At 44.4% G+C, this 14,661-nt stretch overlaps 1 protein-coding gene across 5 annotated transcripts in view; it reads left to right on the top strand.

Moving 5' to 3' along the window:
- Nucleotides 1-14,391, top strand: part of Prkcb (protein kinase C beta) — a 312,724-nt gene extending 298,333 nt beyond the window's left edge. For 3 of the 5 annotated variants that reach the window (XM_004855956.4, XM_087209104.1, XM_021237328.2), the window contains one exon: nt 7,717-14,391. In XM_004855956.4, the coding sequence (XP_004856013.1) occupies nt 7,717-7,875 (159 nt within the window). In that variant the 3' untranslated portion in view covers nt 7,876-14,391. The remainder of the gene's footprint in view (nt 1-7,716) is intronic. The other 2 variants (XM_004855957.4, XM_087209105.1) reach the window with 1 other exon arrangement.
- Nucleotides 14,392-14,661: the final 270 nt, after the last annotated feature.

Here is a 14,661-nt window from a genome sequence, read left to right as displayed (position 1 = left end):
TGAGTTTAACACCACCAATATTAGTTTAGGGTGCATGTTGAAAATAGATAAGAAAAAGATGGTAATATTGTCAACAGAGAAAATGTTCACAGTATATTTCATGTAGCTTCTTTTAAAAAGCTGGTTAGAGAATAAAGTAATGATTCCATGCCTGTTTAAAAAGTAGAAAGCATCCATCCATCTTTCATCCAGCCACCCAGAACACAAACCAAATGCTCACCTAATTAGGCTGGTAGAGTTACACAGAGCTTTGTTTCTTCTTGTTGCTTTGTAACAGCTTGTTTGTTCTGCAGTACATGGAGAAGACCAGTAGAAGAAGCTAGATCACATCTGCGACCAAACCAGTCAGATGCTTAACCCCTCTAAACCCACTGCCTCGTTGTCCACAGGTTTTATAGAGCTGATGAAGGACTCAAGGAGATAGTGCTTCCAAATCACTTAGCACAGTACCTGGCTCCCAGTAAGCACTTAAGATACGATTATCTGTCCATTCAGTAATAAGGAGTGCCCATACTGGGTCTTGGAAATGCAGTGGTGAACAAACTTTGCTCTCGTGGAGTTTACAGTCTAGATGGGAATGGAGCCAATAAGCAGATCAGCAAAGAAAGGAACAGGTATGTTCTTTCTATGAAAGAAATGAACAAGGATGCCCTTGTGGAGAACAGGAGGAAAGGAGAAGGTGGATTGGCTTTACTTGGAGTTGACCCAGAGCAGCTTCTCTGAGGAGGCGGCATTTACGCCGAGACCTGAAAGGAAATAAAACATTGCATGTTATTTTTCGATAAAAATTAAGAAAAAACAAAGCCAAAACAAACTTACTATCAAACATAAAAATACTCCTGGCTGCCAAGTTCCTCCTAAATAGACAGAAAAGATAAATATTCTTATTGTAGGGGCCTTCATTGTTATCAGGAAAAAGGAGGTTTTCATCTTTCTTTTTTCTGCCAAAGGCCAGACCATGCTGAATATTTTGGGCCTCTTTGCTGGAGAGAAAAGCTGTCGTCCACAAATGGCTTTTGAAAATGATCAGATGTGTGTGCCGCTCTGTGCTCCGCTAGCTGGTTCTCACCGGCAGATCCCTCACCTCCTCGTCCTCTGCTGTGGAGAACTGCAGGGTGGAGAAAGGACCTTCCGCTTCACTGGATATGCACATTTTAAAAGTGCTTCTTTGAGTTTTGTCTGGCTGGGATGACTTCTCTGTGACCTTCTAGTCTTGGTGCCTCAAGGTGCCCTCACATCATGAGGCCGGAACTGGCAGCTCCTCTGGGCCATTGGCTTCTTGTTGTCAGACTCGTTAAGCAACAAACAACATGACATAGGCGCTCATCTTCTTCTCCAGCATCTTGCCCATCTGCCATTTTTTTTTTTTTGGTACCGGGAGTTGAACTCAGAGCCTTCTCACTGAGCTACATCCCAACCATTTTTTAGTTTTCTTCCGAGCCAGAATGCTGTGATTGCAGGGGAGCACTGCCACGCTGGGCTTCTACCTGTCATCTTTTCACTTCCCTTTCTTCCCAGACTCTTTCCATCCGCCCGCAAAGAAGCAGTGTCTTTCCCTCAGCTCCCACTCAGCTTGGATGTCACCTCCTTCAAGTGGTCTTGGGGCTCTTCTTGGGCTCCTCACCGCAAGTCCAGTGGCAGCAGCTGTCCCTTGGTGCCGTGCAGTGAGTGGCCCGTGGGTAACTGCCCCTTCTGCTGGGCCAGAGGCTCCGTGAGGACAGGATTCTTTGATCTTCAGTGTCCAGGCAAAGGATGTACACGACCCAAACAGCCTTCTTCATCATCCTTTAGCAATGAAACACTCACTAGGGAGCGGGTTGGGAGACTTTGCCTCTGAGTCTTTGACTAAACAAAGGCATGTTAAACAGCACCAGGCTGCCCCTGACAATCTGGCTAAACGTTCCTGTTCTCTTTATTTTCCCCTTTCTTCCATGGTAATAGCTCTCACTTATAAAATAGCTTTTGTAGAGTCTTATTATAAAATAATGATAGTAGTTGATATTTAAATTTTCACCAATACAATCGGGCATAAAAGATAAAGGAGAAAATTAAAACAATCTGTTAACTCTCCTAATCTCTGTAAACATGTATAAATAGGCATATAAATAATACTTATACATTTGTGTATATAGTTTATAGAATGGAAACATATATTCTTTTAGTAATTATATATAACCATGTCATTTAGTAGTCTTCTATATCTTTAAATTTTTCAAAGTGTTTTGCATGGTAATAAATGTATCATTATTTATTTAACTGTGTCTCTCTATTTGTTGGTAGCTGATTCCAAATTTTTTTCTCTGATGATTTATTCGATTAACATACTTTATTTTGAGGAAATACTCCCAGGAGTATGAAGGAAGCATCAAGAATAGCATCCTGGGGCCAGGGATGTAGCTCAGTGGTTCCGCCGCCTGCTTCGCAAGTGCAAGGTCCCGAGTTTGATCCCCGGCACCAAAAAAAAAAAAAAGAATAGCATCCTGGGAGAAGGGACACTTTTCTGAAAACAGGGGAGATGGGTTGGGTTGGAGGTAGCTGGATGAAGGGAGAAGGTGGGGCCCGGGTGTCCCTCACAGGAGAAATGGCAAATGCGGAGGCGTGTGGGTGAGAGAGGTATGAATGTCCTAGGACCAGAAATGTTCCAGTACAGCTGCAGAATGTGTCAAGGGCATCGAGGGGTCTACAGACCAGGTTACCAGTCCGAAGTCCCACAGAGCCCTGTAAGCCATTGTAAAAAGTGTGGGCTTTGGGATTTGGGGGTCCCTGGATTAAGAGCAGGAGAATGACGTACAGTGATCCCCTTATCCGTGGCTGTCCTTTCCAGGATTCCAGCCACCTGTTGTCAACTGTGGTCAAAAATATTAAATGGAAAATTTCAGAAACATTCTGTAAGTGTTAAATAACTTTTCGTGTATATACTATTGTAAGTGCTGTAGTCTGTCATCTAGCTATTGTTATCAGTCTCTTACTGTGCCTCATTTCTAAGTTAAGCTTCATCTTCTGTATGTGTGTACAGGAAAAAACCATAGTCTGTTTAGGGTTCAGTCCTATGTGTGGTTTCAGACATCCATTGTGCATCTTGGAACATGCTCTCCAAAGATGGGGCAGCTACTGTAACCTGCCTGACATTTTGCAAAGATCTCTCTGGCTGGTGTGGCTGAGCAGACTCTGCGTGTGTTTGTTTGTTTGTTTGTGTGGAGCTGGTGGTTGAGTTGAACCCACAGCCTCTTATATACCAAGCACCTGCTGTACCTCCGAGCCCCACCCCAGGCCCACATTTGAGAGCTAGACTCCTATTTATACAGCAGAACAGAAATTAGAAGGAAGAGGAGTCAAAAAAAGACTTCACATGTAATAGCTCACGGATTTACTTTCTTTCCTCCTTGAGTTCAGGAGCACAGTTCCGAAAGTCAAAATTCTTACTACCCCTTCCAACCCTGGAAAAACTGTGTTTGGTTGAAATAACCTAGTTGGTTTGGAGCCCCCATCCCTGTTCCAGAGGCCTTATTGGGGTACCCACATTACAGGGAGTTGGAATTTTCTTTCAGTGACTAAAAGAGGCTGAAGCATCCACCCAAGATAGAGAGGCTGGTGTGGTGCACACCATCCATGTCTATAATCAGATTCCAGCCACCAGGCTGCCCATTCTCCAAGGACCCAGCAGGCTCCAGCTGAACCTGGCTGTGCCTCCCAAGGGCTGACGTCTCCATTTAGGGAGTGCTCCTGAAGCTAATGGGCAGTGACAGCTCCATTTGAAAAACACAGAAACACTTAACAGGGAAGCTGAGATCTGCCAGCCTGTAAGCTGCTGATTAGCAGGGAAATCACATCCCGCTGTAAGGTGCCCCCTCGGTTAACCCCTGTCCCTGCATATCCTCTGTGCTATCTCACTTAAAGATTTCATTGTTCTCCGAGGCAGTGGGGTGGGGGTGGTGAGCTGCCAGAAGCTGTTTCACACTCAGTCCCAGCCTCTGGGGGGCCCGGGAGGATCAGCAGCTTTCTGGTGTGAACAGGAAATGGATGGTTTTTAAAGAAGAAATGGCCCCAGAAGACTCTCTGTGTCTCAGCTACTATGCTGACGGACCATACTGGCTGGATTGGGTCCTAACATCCGGGCCAGAGAAAAACACCTGCAGATCTGCCGGGTGGCGTGCCACCTCCCACCAGCAATCCTGCCACCCTCCAGTACCCCTTTATCTTCTCTCAGCTACATCCCCTCGGCCCCAAACCCATTTCACAGCCCTGTCCACCCTTTCTCTCCTCTGGGGGACTGGGACATCCCCCTCTGTCATGTCCCTGGGCTCGGTCTAGCTCCTTGCACCTCTCCTTCGCCCCCTTCTCCTCTTCTGCCCCGAGGTCCCCACCAGCATCTTTGGCGTGGCTGCCGGAGCCCCAGATGTACATAAACGAGTTCAGTTTCTCTCCGTGAATATGCTCTACACCGGTGACCTCCACTTACCAAGGAGCTCAGGCCAGAAACCTTGGGGACACCTACGGTACCTCTCTTCTCTCACCAGCCACACCAGCAAGCCTCAGGGTCACTCGGTTCCCTGCAGTCCCCTCCCTTCATACTCTCATCCTCTCCTACCTGGATCCTCGCAGCAGCCTCAGATTGGGCTCATCGTTTCCATGGTTGCTTCCATTCAGGCAGTTTATTTTATACACAGCACCAATGATGCTCTTAGAATGTCAGACCGTGTCACTTAGAGCTTGGAACTTTCAGTGATTTCTCATCAAGCTAAGATGAACATCCGCTGTCCTTGCATGGCCAGTGAGGACCATGCTTTGGCTCCTGGCCCCTCTGTGACCTCACCTATCCACCTTGCCCTTGGGCTGCTGTGCCATGCTGGCTTCATTGCTGTTTGGTGGTTACAGTAAGAGAGTGTCTGCCTCAGGGCCTTTGCACTTGCAGTTCCCCTGCCTACAATGCTCTTCCTACTGACATCCAAAGGACACCTTCTCTCACTTCACTGAGCTTGTATTTAAAGGTCATTTCTTCGTTGCTTGTATATATCTCCTTAGTTATGAATGAGATTTGAGCATATTCTCATATATTTTGACTTTTCAAAATTAGTTTTCTCCCTTTTCAATTTTTCATTTGGACTATCTTTTCTAACTAATGCATTTGAGTTCTTTACAAAGAGCTTTTTTCCTTTTGTAAGTGTTACAAATATGGTTTTAACCTCTAATTTGTTCTTAGCCTTTAGATTTATTTTGGTTTTTTTTAAACCGTACATAAATTTTTAATTTTATGTAGTCAGACTTAATCAGCTTTTTTTCTTTATTGCTTCTTGGTTTATGTCCTGTTGAAATATCTTTTCCACTATCATAATATAAATACATTCACTTAATCTTTTTTTCTACAAGATTTTTGTGTGTCCATGTCTTTGCTTCATTTGGAATTTGATCTCCACATCCTTTTATCCAGTTTGTTTTTAAAATTCCCACCACAAAACCAATATGAAATGTGTTCTGTAACATGGAGGTTGTTTTCTTTTTCTATTAACATGACAATGAAGGGAAAAAGCAGTTTAGCTCAGAGTAGCGAGTATGTTTGTTTAAGTCTAACAAGAGGCTTTTTTAAATTCAAGGCTGTTCTTCAGTGTTTAAAACTTAAGCACCATGAAAATATCCTATCGTAAGAAGCATATATTGTCTGCAGGGAACCTTGGTGGAAAACAAGAACCAGAAAGTCCTTACGGGGTAATGCGTGACACCCACCCAGTGAGTCGCGTGCGTGATCTCATTTTATCTTTGTCCTCACTTCATAAGATACGAATTGCAGTTGCTCCTGTTTTACAAAAGAGGAACCTGAGACCTTAGGAAGCTTACCTGGAATTGCACAGTGCATGAGCAGCAATATTTCAGGATTCACATCCCCATCTGCCAGCTAGGGACCCCTGGGCTCATTGCTACCCAAGTAAGAAGCAACCCGGAGGCCAAGGCTTTCTGAGAACTACATCCCCTCTGCACACACACACCAAGTGTGTCTGGTTCCCCTTGAAGGCCTAAGGGGAGCGTGCACTCCTTGACTCTCTCAGTGCACCCATTGTCCCAGCAAGGAGTTCAGAGCCACCCTTCCTGGCTCCTCATCCGTCCGTCCGTCCAGTTGCCAAGTTCAATGGCCCACTTTCAGCGATTTTCCTGCTTGGCCCGCTGGACGCAATTCAGTTATGACAGTGCCTTTGTCCTTGGGTTCTCTCAATCCTTAGTTTGTCTGCTGCTGCTCTCTCTTAGTTCTCCTACTGCTCAACAACTTTATCCTCGGCAAATGGGAATAAAATGCTTACCTCACAGGGTCATTACGTAAATTAAAAAGGAAACGTGTACAGAAACACTTAGCAAATGTCTGCATAAAAAGTACTCAGTGGCTGTTATCACTCTTAGCATCATCTATCCTCCTTATTTTGTTGTTTGAATTTATTTTTGAGATCGCTCTTCTGAGCCTCAGAAGCTGAACTTCTGTCCCTCTCTGGTCCTCACCTAGAATCTCACTGGCCTCCCCAAGTCATCATGTCCAAAGTGGAAATCATCGTCTTTCTGATTACAAATGACACAATCTCCCTGGTCTCAGTTTCTTCACCTATAAAGTGGGGAGGACAATAATACCCACTTTCTAGGGTCACTGGGAGTATTAAATACAATAATGCAAGTAAAGAGCTTTGCAAAGTGCCTACCTATAGCAAATGAACAATAAATATTAACTGTCGTTATTATGACCACTACTACTACTCCTACTGCTACTACTATGATATTATTATTAGGGTGTAGTTGCCTCCTATTTTAACGTCTACTGAACTACTTAGAGCTTTTGTGCAAATGGGTTTTACTGATGAAGAACAAGGGACCCCAGAGTTAGTGACTTATAGGTATGAATTAGTGTGTGCACTCATGTATACATTACCCACACACATGCTATAATTTTGCCTCTGACCACTGTCTACTCATATAGAAGGACCAGCAGGATAGGTGAAAAAGGGGATTGGTTTTCTCTCTGGAGACTGATTGCTTCACTCAGCACTGGTTTGTTTCCTTCCACACTTCTTGGTATTTGGAAAGAGGACAGCAGAGTTTACCTCCTGGCACCATGTACTTAAGGGTCAATGACTGATGCAGTTAGCAGGGCCTTGTGTTGCCCAGGCAGTGCGGGCACCAAGCCCAGGTCTTGTGGCTGGGATCTTCCTCCACTGGTCGGAGTTTATAAGCTGTATCCTGTTGAGTTGGAAACTTCTGTTGTTCCTGATCAAGAGCCACAGGACAGCATGTTAAGGGAACTGCTGCTAGAAATATTGAGACTTCCCAGGTGATGTATGATGGGTTATTTTGCATCTTGTAGCACATAAAACATTCAGGTACATTCCATCTTTTCCAGCAGATGAGCTTGACTGAATCTTCAGGGTAGGGGTGGGGGGACATGCCACGTACCACTGGCCCCACCATCTCATGCCTTTGCCATACATCTTCTGATTGCCCAGAAGGAAACCAGGGGCAACGCATGAGCTACAGCAATTCAACATGCGGAGTGCAAGGTCATTGTACCTAAGGTCATGAGAATGTTGCATTTTATGTTGCTCTCATTTCTGATCACTGAAACAACTTCTCTGAGTTGGGAAGGGGTTGGAGAAAACCACACCCAACTTGGTTGGTTCTGTTTTGTTTTGGCTTTTGTTTTTGTTTTTCCCACCCACCACAAGTTCTTTTCTTCCCCTCTCATAGTGTGGGCGAAATGCTGAGAACTTCGACCGATTTTTCACCCGCCACCCACCAGTCCTAACACCTCCTGACCAGGAAGTCATCAGGAATATTGACCAGTCAGAATTCGAAGGATTTTCCTTTGTTAACTCTGAATTTTTAAAACCTGAAGTCAAGAGCTAAGTAGATGTGTAGATCTCCGTCCTTCATTTCTGTCATTCAAGCTCAACAGCTGTTGTGGTGACTTCTTTTCTTTCATTGCCAAGTTGCATCCATGTTTTGTTTTCTGATGAGCCTAGAGTGACCATGTTTCGGAACCCAAATGTCCTCAGGTAGTTTGGAGCATCTCTACGAGATGGAATTATGCAGATGACATATAGAAAATACTGCTGCATAATTGAGACATTATCCAAGTCTTTGTGTTCTCAGCATGTCGGCTAAGTCAACCCAATGGGGAGAGAAAATGCCTGCTTTCTTTCCCTCATTTCCTGCACTGCTGTATTCACCCCATCGTCCAATCTAGATTCTTTCCTACAAAATGGGTAGATGAATCAGACGCTAGCAGTATTCTTCCCCTTCCAGGCTTGGAACTTGGCTTGTATCCAGGTGTATGCTTGCTTTGCCCTGAAGGGAATCCCTCCACTCTGCCTGTTCTGGAGGCAGCAGAGCTTTGAAAAGAACATGCTAAAAATAAAAATGTATTTTTATTTTTTTAACTCAAAGTTAAGAAGCTTATCTAAGTCCTTCTAAAATTTCAGCTGTGTTTTTAGACAGTTATGATCTAAAAACACTTCCAGGGGTCAGAAGGCAACCAGCTTTGGTACTAACCCCACAACACACACACACTGATTCCTGGTGTTATATGTTCCTGGTCACCCTTGTCCCCAAACTTCTCAAAGAGGGCATTTGGTACCATTCCCCAGAACAACATGGTCACTCTAGAAGGTCCCCAAGGGCCATGGTTTTACATTACATTTCAAACTTTATTTGCTTTGGGGTTTTATTTCTGTTGTTCAAATGCAAAAAAAAAAAAAAAAAAAAAAAAAAGAAGGTTCCTCACTTTGTTACATGTGCTTTAAAATATATGTCCAGATGTTATTAACCACAATGACCTGCTTTGATTCATCCAAGAAGATAGCTGTGGATCCCAGGAGACTCATACCTGTTGGGAGATTATTTGTGTAGGTTTGTCAATGGCTTTGAAAAACTAAGTGCTCTGAGAAAGAGAGCATCTCGTGGAACAAAGATAGTTGTATTCTTCACTTTGATGTTGTTTTGCAAGATGTTTCTGGAAATGTTCATTTGTATCTGGATATCTGTTATGTGCCATTTTTCTTCTAGCATCAAGATACAATAAAAAGAGAAAGGAAAGAAGAAATGCTATTTCAAGGAAAACTACTCCCTTTGAAAAATGTGGACCCAAACTACAAATTAGGGCCCAAGGAAGGAACTTGGGAGAAAAGAACTAAATCCAGAGCTCCAATTCAGCTCCAGTGTTCCACCAGAGAGAAGGGGGCTGTGGACTATTCAGGGACTTCTGGTGGCCTGGAGCGAGGTGGAGTGGCCTGGCTGGGGTTCTGACACATTTCTCACCAGAGTCAAGTTCAGAAGCCAGCTGGGAATGGCTAGGCTCTTGATTTTCTCATCAAAATCACTAGACCTCCCAGCTTGGACTAACTTAACTGTTCTTTCTAGTAAGCAACTCTGTGAGCTCCCAGAAGCCCGAGCAAAACCCTTGGGTGGGAGAAATGTCACTGCTGTCTGAATAGATGGGATGACAGGGGACTCCTCGTCCTTGGCTATCGCTTCCTGGTAGTCTTAGTTAGCCCTGCAGAGAATTCTTATCACAGCTCAAGAGATTCTCAGAAGCTTCAGGGCTCCTGAGAGATCATCAAGGGAACTTTAAAAACCTGGCAAATATGCTCAAAGACTTCTCATCCCTTAGACAACAGTGCCTCTGGTTTCGGGTTGGGCAAAGTGCCTCGAAGTCTGCTCTTTTCTGCCCTCTCATTTCACCTTGCGTCAGGCTTGCGGACCATCCCCGTGGTTGCCATTGAGGTAGCGATCTGGACCGAAGGTGAACAATAGTGAAATCTTACCTGACAATTAGGAGGCTAGAGGAGGAAGGGAATCTGGACAAAACCCCTTCACTTGATGATTGGGGAAACTGGCATCTGGAGAGGGGAAGAAACTTGCCCATGCTCGGTTATTTGCCATCCAACCCCAGGTGTCCTGCCCCTTCGTGCAGGACTCTTCCTGCTCTGGAACAACATGACTAGAACCTCTGAGCTATGCCCACCACCTGGCCAGTTATTGAGGTCCTTCACCCTTCCTGTTGGGTTGCCAGGCCTTTCATGGGCATGCTCTCAGGGTAAAAATCATGGAGAAACACTGGCTCATTGACCAGTGGTTTGAGACAACCTTAGAACACAATATAGGATGGATAGATAGATAAGTAGGTAGATAGATACAATATAGTGGAGATATATATATTATATGATGCCATATATAATATATATATATATTGCACTCTAAAGTTTCCAAATTCTTGCCATTATTTTTTTCAAGTTTCATAGTTTGCAGAAATAGAAACTCAAGCCAAAGTCTCTGCTCCCCTAGCGTACTTTGCTGAGGGCTGGTCAGAGAAGCCTTTTGCGGAAGTGAGGAATCATTAATCAGACTTCCTGCTATTTCCTTTCTATCAACATTTCCAGTACAGAAGATATCAAGAAACAGAGCTTTCATCATATATAACCTCTGAAGAATACTTTATAGATTTATCAAGGAAGAAAAAATTAGTTTTGCGGTCATCCATTTATTCTACCTTCCATGCATTCAGCAAGCATTTATTGAGCACCAAGTGTGTGCCAGGCTGAATGCCAGCAGAACAGTGAAAACTGATCAAGATGCATCATCCCCTTCCTGTGCTTCCCCCAGCATAGCATCTGGTAGAAGGCCATTCATTACACAAGAAGTTAGAAGCGTGACATGGTCTGGAGAGAACATCTCTGGGTCAGGCAGGAACAACTTCTTACAAAACGAAGTTTCCAAATGGCTTTAGGTCTCCTCTTTCCCTCTGTAGGCCACAGGTTGAGGCTGAAGGACGAGGCCCAGCAGCAGCATCTTGACCTGGATTTCTGTGACAATCATTTAATGTGAAGGGTGGGGAAGGAGAAAGGTAGGGTGGTGGATGGGGTGGGCTCCTCTCCAGAAATCATGCTTGAACAGACCACAGAGTCACAAAGCTCTGAGCAGAGACAAATACCTGTATTGCCTCTCTACAAGGAGAGAGGGAACTGACTTTGCAGTTTGAATCTGAGTCCTGTGTCCCAGCTCTCAGAGAAAATCACTCAGATTTCTGCAATCATGACCCTTTCTGGCCCTGCTGGCGACAGCACTTCCCTCCAACACATTGCCCCTGACTAGACGAAGCATGGTTCTTCTAGCTCACGTTAGACAGGCTGAAATTTTCCAAAAGGATTTGAATCAGGAAACAATTTTTTAAAGTAAATAGGAAAATCCAAAGAAATCCAAACAAAGTCCTTGTTAACCACGGCTAATTTTCTACTGGCATCCAAGAATCTCCCTTTTAATGTCTTAGACTTCTCATTGACCTGCTCCTCTTCTAAGAAAGAATGGGGCCATGGTCACGGTGACCCTCTTGGGGGACTAATAGGAGTCCAGTGGGATTAATAACCCTATTGAGATACATGTTGCTGTTCTCATGTGGCTTCCGATGCTATTAACCCAAAAGGCATTGTCCCAACAGAATGGACCATTCTCTCTGAATTCCAGGGTAAAATTCTGAAACATTTGCTTAAAGGATCTTCCCACGGGACCAAGTTTGTAAAGGCAACCCCCATGCAAATCAGGTGGCTTCCCAAAGCATGAGTCATCACCAGCACCACAAATGGGAAGGGCTTTTCCAAAGCTGGGTTGGTGAGAAGAGAATTTCAGCTGCATGCCCTCAGGCGGGGAAGGGCAAAGTAGGCTCGCTGATGTGGAAGAGGCCTGAAGGAGGCCTACATCCTGGGCCCTCAGACAGTTCAGTTCTCACTGGGACACAAAATGGCGGTGCCCACTTGGGAGACTCTTGAGACCAATGGAACAAATTCCATGATTCTGCTTCAGGGTGAGGTCTCTGGCTCAGAGGTGGATATGAGCTGGCAAAAGCCGAGAAGCTCACCCTCAGTCCCATCTTTATTCATTCATTCAACAAGTAATTGTGAACAGCCCAGTGTGTAGCAGCTGATGTTCTTGGCATTGGAGATATAGTAAAGAAGCAAACAAGGACCCTGTCCTCCAAGAGAGAACATAAAATAAAACATTTTCTGAAAGCAATAGATGTGATGCAGACAATGACAAGGGTGTTAAAGTAAGGGTGACATCAGTGGAGGGATGCACAGGAGTTGCTCAAGTGAGAGGAGGCGCTGGAGTTTTCCTCTGGACACAGGACGTGACACATGGAGTACCTGGTTGTGGGCCCTCCCACAGCACAGCACAGCTAACCCCGGGCGGGACATGACGAGGCCAGATGGGGGACACGGTAGGGATGGCCTATCACCCGGAAACCGGTGCCACCAGCATCCTTAGCCTGCCCCTCTCTGGCCGTGCTAACCCAGCTGTACTTCTGATGCCAAATTTGTCCCCTCATTTGCATGTCTTCGCTCACACACCCCAAGAGGAACTAGGGGACTCCATAGAGACATTTTGCCTGTGTCAAGGGAGCAGCCAAAAAGAAGCAGTTTTTGTGAAAAGCTTTGCAAAAAAGAATGAGCCCCGCAGTAAGAAATCCTTATTCACCAGTCCTTTCAAAGGCCTAACCCTAACCCATGCTAGATTCTGCAAGCGTAGTTTCTTTTTAGACCATGAGACTGGCCAAACTGAGCCAGCCGGTCCTTACTGACCTCCCTTCTATAACTGTCTCCAGCCAGGCAACTTGCCTGTTGCCAGTGAATCCCAGGCATTGTCCGCGTTTGTTCCATAATAAAACAGCCATCAGGCTGTCCATCTAGCCAGAGGGACTCCATGGTGATGTGGTCAGGTTAAAACCACCAACTCACTCAGCAGTAGTGAACAGGGTCACTTTATCTACCTGTGCTCCAGTTTTCTCGTATGCCAAGAATGGGGAAATGAGGACTCCAGCTCTACCTGCCCTCAGGTAGGTGAGGTGAAGATGGGAAGAGGTGATAGGAGGACAGGGAACCTGGAGATGTCAGAGCATCATGTGGAAGACCCATTAGCCCACTCTCTGATGATCTCCAATAAGACATGCTTCAAATTATTCCAGTACCCTAGAATTGTTAACACCCCTGATGTGCACTTTAAAAAGACAAAGAAAGAGATGCCAGAGTCACCAGGAGAATTGAGTTACTTCGTTTTTTAGGGCTCCCCTCCCAGATCTTCCTGTAAGCTTTGGGTTTTGTTTCATACAATGTGTTGACAAGACACATTCTATCAGCGTCTTTGAAGAGAACCTCCGGCCAAGGAAGACCCAGATTGTAGTCTGTGGGTAGCTTTCTGAGCAGCCCTTCAAAACTGTGACTTCACCCATGAGTGTGAGGTGGGCAGTGGTCAGCCTCTTCTGGACCAGTGGTGTGATCCCTCGACATGGCTATTCGGCCTTCTGGGAGTCCTGCAACATTTCTCCTTTCCCAAGGAGGCCTTCTAGCCACAGGGGCCGCTATGAGTAGATTTTCTCTGGGACATTCTATCTAATAACTAACTCTATGACACCATGCATGGTAAGAAGTAGTTTACCTATTTAATTTCAAAGTCAAAGAGAAGACACACACCACTTTATGGCAACCCTTAAAGAAAGTCAATGATTTATATTCTTTTGTAGAAAACATTCACCAAGTTTTCGATCCTGAAACCAACGTACAATGTGAAACGGAGCTCCTATGTGCAATGCAGCTGCTAAAAATTGTCAGCACGGGGCTCTTTCTGACTCTGCTAATGAGATGTCACTAGCCTTCCAATAACTGGCATGTCTTGGTCGTTTCCTTCTTATGCTGTGTTAATGTGTTTGCTTTCCATTTGGCAGAGAGACAAGCGAGACACCTCCAACTTCGACAAAGAGTTCACCAGACAGCCTGTGGAACTGACTCCCACTGATAAACTCTTCATCATGAACTTGGACCAAAATGAATTTGCTGGCTTCTCTTATACTAACCCAGAGTTTGTCATTAATGTGTAGGTGAATGGAAACTCCATTGCTGATCCTGGGGTGTGAAACCTCAGGCCAAGTGTATGTATCAATTCTAGTCTTCCAGGGTTCATGGTGCATATGCTGGCATTCCACTTGTGGAGAGCTTGTCTTAGAGGGCTTTTCTTTGTATGTGTAGCTTGCTAGTTTGTTTTCTACATTTGAAAATGTTTAGTTTAGAATAAGCGCATTATTCAATTATAGAGGTAAAATTTCCCAAACTTCCAGAAACTCATCAAATAAACCAACAATATCAAAACTACTGTGTCTGACACCAAAATGCTTCAGTATTTGTAATTTTTAAAGTCAGAAGCTGATGTTCCTGGTAAAAGTTTTTACAGTTATTCTCTAATATCTTCTTTGAATGCTAAGCATGACTGGTATTTTTTAAAGTTGTGAGTAAGCTTTGCAGTTACTGTGAACTATTGTCTCTTGAAGGAAAATTTTTTGTTTAAGAATTGATATGATTAAACTGAATTAATACATGCAAACTCTCTTGTTTACATGGCTATGTTTAAAGGGGCTCTGGTACAAACATTACAAGTTGAAGATCCATAGGCTGACGTCGCCAGTAGATAAGCTTCATTTCACTCATACAGAATGTTATTTAAATGAAATCATAGTCAACATTTTAAAATTGGAATAATTTATATGAGTCTCTGGACTTTCACGTTCTCTTGGGGAAAATCAGAAGGCTGGAAGCACAGGGCATATATTTTCACGTGGAAATGATTCTGTAGAACTGAGAAATGACTGTCTCT

Source organism: Heterocephalus glaber, unplaced genomic scaffold, assembly GCF_053883595.1.
Source record: "Heterocephalus glaber isolate CG9 unplaced genomic scaffold, H.glaber_assembly_v1.0 deba00000943, whole genome shotgun sequence".
Classification (NCBI taxonomy): domain Eukaryota; kingdom Metazoa; phylum Chordata; class Mammalia; order Rodentia; family Bathyergidae; genus Heterocephalus; species Heterocephalus glaber.
This window is presented reverse-complemented; position numbering and strand designations above follow the sequence as displayed.